The following is a 2373-nucleotide window of genomic DNA, read 5'->3' on the forward strand; positions in this document are numbered from 1 at the left end:
GGGGTGGGGGGTCTCACGTGGGGCAAACACGGGGGGGTCGGGGGACACGCGTGGGAAAGTGCACGGGGGGGGTGCGGGAGCAGGGCCACCCGTGGGCCCCTGTGTGCAGTGGGGGGTGGGTGCAGGGTCACCTGTGGGTGGTGGCAGCCAGGAGGGTGTGGGACGGGGACACACGTGGGACAGGGACACGCGTGGGGCAGTGCATGGGGGGTCAGGCGCAGGGACACGCGTGGGGCAGTGCATGGCGGGGGTCCCAGCGCTGTCCCGACCCCGGCGCGGCAGAGGGGCCCGTCCAGGCGCGGTGCGGCCGCTGGGCGCCGAGGACACGCTGGCGCTGCTGGAGGCCTCCGTGGTGCACCGGGAAGGTACCGGCGGGGCGGGGGGGCACGGGGGGGCCGTGGGGCCGCGCTCACCCCGGCCTCCCCACAGGAGACCTGCTGGCGCTCAGCAAACCGCCGGGGCTGCCCGTGCGCGGTGAGTGCGAGCGGCACCGCGGCCACCGAGCCCCTGTGTCACCAAACCCCGGCGTCACCAAACCCCGGTGTCACCAAACCCCAGTGTCACCAAACCCCGGTGTCACCAACCCCCCGTGTCACCAACCCCCCGTGTCACGGAGCCCTGGTGTCACCAAACCCTGGTGTCACGGAGCCGCGGTGTCACGGAGCCCTGTGTCGCAGGTGGTGCTACAGGGGAGCCCAGCCTGGCGACGCTGCTGCCCACGCTGAGCCGGCGCCTGGGGCTGCCGCCCGAGCTGCACATGGTCAAGGCTCCCCCTAGGTACATGGGGACACAGGGGACACGGTGGGGACACGGTGGGGACGCAGAGGGGTCCTGCACGTGGCCACCAACCGCCCAGCGGCCCCTTTGGCGCAGGGAGTGCTCCGGGCTGGTGCTGCTGTCCGGCTGCCGCCGCGCGGCCGAGCGGCTCCAGCGCTTCTTCTCCGAGTCGCGCCGGAGCGGCGGATTCCCCGTCACGTACCGGTGAGTCACGGCCGCCGCCGCGGGGACGGAGCCGGGTCCCTGTGCCTGAGCAGGGTCCCCCTGACCGCCCATCCCCGTGCCCGCAGCGCCGTCACCGTGGGCGTCCCGGCGGAGCCGCAGGGCGAGGTGTGCACGGGGCTGCAGCGGGAGCAGCGCGGCGGCACCGTGGCGGTGAGGCAGCCCGGGGGGGACACAGTGGGGACGCTGCCGCCGTCATGGGGGCTCACAGCGCCCGCACCCGCAGGTGGTGCCGGTGGCGGCCCCGTCCCGCCGCAGCCTGGCCAGGAAGGAGGTGCGGAGAACGGTGACGCGGTACCGCGTGCTGGGCGCCGCGGGCGGCTGCGCCCTGCTGCAGCTGCAGCCCCGGACAGGTGGGTTGGGGCTGGCGGGCACAGGAGGGGAGCGGGGGACACGATCCGCGCTCACGCCGCCCGCTCGCCCCGCAGCCTTCCCGGGACAGCTGCTGGCACACCTGACGCTGCTGCTGTGCCCGGCGCTGGGCGACCACGAGCGCTCGGTGCCCGTGGGCCGCGTGCTGGGCCAGCCCTTCCTGCTGCCGGCCGAGGCCGCGCGGCCGCCCGAGCAGGTAGGGAGCGAGCGCGGGGCCACGGTGACACTCAGGGTGGCACTCCCGCCCCCGGGGTTAACCCCGCTGCCCCCACAGGTGCTGGACGAGGAGCTGGAGCGGCGGCTGCGGCTGGAGCCGGGGCCGCGGCGCCGCCGCCTCCCGCTGCACCTGCACCTGGAGCAGCTGGCGCTGCCCGCGGCCGTGCTCACGGCGCCGCCGCCGCCCTTCTTCCTGCGCACCCTGCGCCTGCTGGGGCTGCCCCACGGCCCCCCCGCGCCGCCCCCACATTAAAGGGCTCCGTCCCGGCGGCTCCGGCGCATCCTCTCTGTCCCGTGGGCGGCTGCTTCCCGCCTGCTGTCCCCCACGCAACGCGTCACACGCGTCTGGCAGCAGCCGCTGGCCTGTTTTGGCATCTCCGGTTCCTGCCTGCCACCGCGCGTCACCGCGCCGGGGCACAGCCGCGCGCCGCGGGGGCGCACGGGGCTTGCAGAGACAGGCGGAGCCTCGGTGCTGCGCACAGCCGTGTTGTGCCGACACCCGCGCGTGTCGGGTGCCCTCGGTGGCAGCACGGGAGCGAGGCCGCCCCGGCACCGCGGCCGCCCCGGCACCGCGTCCTGCGGCTCAGGGTCCCGTGCGGGGAGGCGCCTCGGGGCAGGGCTGAGAGCAGCGCAGCCCGCGCAGCACGAGGGCAGCACCGGGGGCGCGCGGGGGCTCGGCGGCCACCCGCGGGGCCGCGCTGCAGCCGAGCAGGGGCAGGCTGGCACGGGGCTGTGCACGGCCAATGTGCGGCATGGGCACGAGAGCCGGGCCCGGGGCAGGGCCGC

The 2373-nt window shown here is 76.4% G+C and overlaps 1 protein-coding gene across 1 annotated transcript; it reads left to right on the top strand.

Annotated features, from left to right (window-relative positions):
• Positions 1 to 241: 241 nt before the first annotated feature.
• On the top strand, positions 242 to 1840 carry RPUSD3 (RNA pseudouridylate synthase domain containing 3). The gene is made up of 8 exons (XM_026052621.1): positions 242 to 365; positions 430 to 471; positions 678 to 777; positions 874 to 981; positions 1068 to 1152; positions 1226 to 1352; positions 1428 to 1567; positions 1646 to 1840. Exons 1-8 carry the CDS (start codon positions 242 to 244, stop codon positions 1838 to 1840), a joined length of 921 nt encoding a protein of 306 aa, XP_025908406.1.
• Positions 1841 to 2373: the final 533 nt, after the last annotated feature.

Source organism: Nothoprocta perdicaria, unplaced genomic scaffold (genome assembly GCF_003342845.1).
Source record: "Nothoprocta perdicaria isolate Ctin4 unplaced genomic scaffold, notPer1 scaffold_9, whole genome shotgun sequence".
Taxonomy (NCBI): Eukaryota; Metazoa; Chordata; class Aves; order Tinamiformes; family Tinamidae; genus Nothoprocta; species Nothoprocta perdicaria.